Here is a 2,437-nt window from a genome sequence, read left to right on the forward strand (position 1 = left end):
CCCCCCCCCCCCCCAAACAGGAATATGAGGCAGCTGTGGAGCAGCTGAAGGGCAAGCAGATCCACCTCCAAGGTGAGGAGAGACGCAAAACACTGGCAGAGGAGACCAAGCAAAACCAGGCAGTATGGGATTAACACCGTACACACCTTGCCCTTCTTCACCTGTTTTACCTACCAGATATACTGTATATTTTTAATTTATTGAATTATTTTCTAAATCGCCTCCAGAGGGCACAATATCAAGACAAGCTTGCCAGACAGAGGTATGATGACCAGCTCAGGCAACAGGTAAACCTTTTCAAATCAACACTTGAAATGAACACCTGAATACCTAAATGGAGCATTCCTCATACGTTCTTTTTTTTAATCCACAGCAATTCCTCAATGAAGAGAACCTCCGCAAACAAGAGGAATCAGTTGTGAAGCAAGAGGCCATGAGAAAAGGTAGAAGATAAAACCAAACTCACCCCCGCATTTATTATTCATAAACTACTTCTTTATTGCCCTACTTCAAGATACTCTAAGTAGGATTTGTGCTTCTCCAAAGCAAAGAATGACCATAATGCATCTGCAGGTGTCAATAAGGTTGTTGATCAATACTCATGACTCAGAGAGGACAGGGCTCACAGTTGGATTTGTTGCTTTCTAAAGTCTCCTTTGGGGCGCATACTCTGTGTTGCAAGACAACTACCCAACCCAGGGGAGTTTAAAGAATTTTCTTTAATTTAACCACAACAAAACACAAATAGACCCTTTTGTAATGGTGTTATATTAATTAAATAAAGAGAAACTGTGTCTTTTTAAATCAGTTTATTCTAGTTTTGGCACTGTGTTAAGTTATACCACCATGATTTAAGTAGGTCAAAGTCTCAGCCCTGTCAGAAGCATGTCATTTTTTAATATCTTTTATCTTTTCCTACCAGCTACCATTGAACATGAAATGGATCTGAGACACAAGAATGACCTGCTTCGCATTGAAGCAGAGGCCAAAGCCCGTGCCCAGGTGGAGAGGGAGAACGCGGACCTGATCAGGGAACAGATCCGCCTGAAGGCTGCTGAACACAGACAAACTGTCCTTGAATCTATAAAGTGAGAGGAAAAAATACTTTACACTTTCCTTAATCCTCAGAGTAACTGGCATGTTATCTCCTTGTATCTCTCTCAGCTGTAAGTAAAATCCCCGAGGGCGGCAGTGAGCGTAGCTGGCACAGTGGAGGCAGTCAGTGTGATAATTGTGTTTTGTTCCTTGCAGGACGGCAGGAGCTGTGTTTGGGGAGGGATTCAGGGCCTTCGTCTCTGACTGGGACAAACTCACAGCCACGGTAAATTCATGTCAGACCTGTCACGCTTTGTGTCAGACTTTGTCACACTTTCGCCACAGGAGGACTGCAGAGGATTATGGGAAGCACTGGACTTCAGGTTTTGTCTGTTATACAGCTGTATGTTTGAAGATGTGTGTGTCTTTTTGTTCCCCACAGATTGCTGGGTTGACCCTGTTGGCAGCAGGAGTGTATTCTGCCAGGAACACCACCGCGGTGGCCGGGCGCTACATAGAGGCTCGTCTAGGCAAACCCTCACTGGTCCGAGAGACCTCTAGGATAACTGTTGTAGAGGCCATCAAACATCCATTCAAGGTCAAACTACATTCTTATATACACGTTTTTACCATTTTTATTGCATTTTTCGATAACCTGCTGATAAAACTAAGCACCATCTACACAAGAATGGGAAACATGCAGGACATAAGTGTGTGTTATACCGTAGTATATTTTAATGAGGCAGCTTTAGATGGAAATGAATGCATTCTGCATAGGGAGTATTTTATTATTTTGTTTTTGAAAAACACTACTCATCATCAGCCTTTAACAGCTGGTAGCGCACTCAATTTATTTTCGAGAAAGAAATTGCTTAAATGGATTTGTTAATTCATGTATCGTCTGCAGTATGTCTAGCTAATCCTGCCAAATGGACTGAATGTGGCAGGATTTTCAGAAATGGCAAAAATGCTATCTATTATACCATGGAAGTGTGTAAAATGAGTACATTCACAAATATAGCAACGGGGTGGATGTGTGCCGAATGTTTCAAGAAGTTATTTGGTTATTTTTTCACGTTGTTACCTACCAAATCTGTAGACTGGATAAACCCAGCCCACTCTGCCAGGGATTTAATTTCGCCCTGCAGCTCGGTCTGGAAACCTGCACATTTAATTTGCCAGCTTCCGTTCACAATTTTGCGGAAACCAATCACAAACTGGCTTATTTACCTGACGCGTTATTGGCGGGTTTAACACAATGACAATAAAGAAGCAACCAGGCAGCTTCTTGTTTACGTTCAACATAACGGCCATCAAACGCCACCAAAGCGCAGCAACCCGTTGATGCCACTGTCACTTCTATGTCATCCAGATCGTTGGTCTGATTGGTTGAAGGACTATC

General features: G+C 42.8%; 1 protein-coding gene across 1 annotated transcript in view; it reads left to right on the forward strand.

Annotated features, from left to right (window-relative positions):
- The window catches only part of LOC116692788 (uncharacterized), an 8,717-nt gene that overhangs the window by 2,003 nt on the left and 4,277 nt on the right, over nucleotides 1-2,437 (forward strand). Inside the window, exons 3-8 of the mRNA XM_032521308.1 lie at nucleotides 21-122; nucleotides 228-287; nucleotides 374-443; nucleotides 923-1,088; nucleotides 1,252-1,321; nucleotides 1,478-1,633. Coding sequence (XP_032377199.1) covers nucleotides 21-122; nucleotides 228-287; nucleotides 374-443; nucleotides 923-1,088; nucleotides 1,252-1,321; nucleotides 1,478-1,633 — 624 coding nt within the window. The remainder of the gene's footprint in view (nucleotides 1-20; nucleotides 123-227; nucleotides 288-373; nucleotides 444-922; nucleotides 1,089-1,251; nucleotides 1,322-1,477; nucleotides 1,634-2,437) is intronic.

This window comes from Etheostoma spectabile, chromosome 7, assembly GCF_008692095.1.
Source record: "Etheostoma spectabile isolate EspeVRDwgs_2016 chromosome 7, UIUC_Espe_1.0, whole genome shotgun sequence".
Classification (NCBI taxonomy): Eukaryota; Metazoa; Chordata; class Actinopteri; order Perciformes; family Percidae; genus Etheostoma; species Etheostoma spectabile.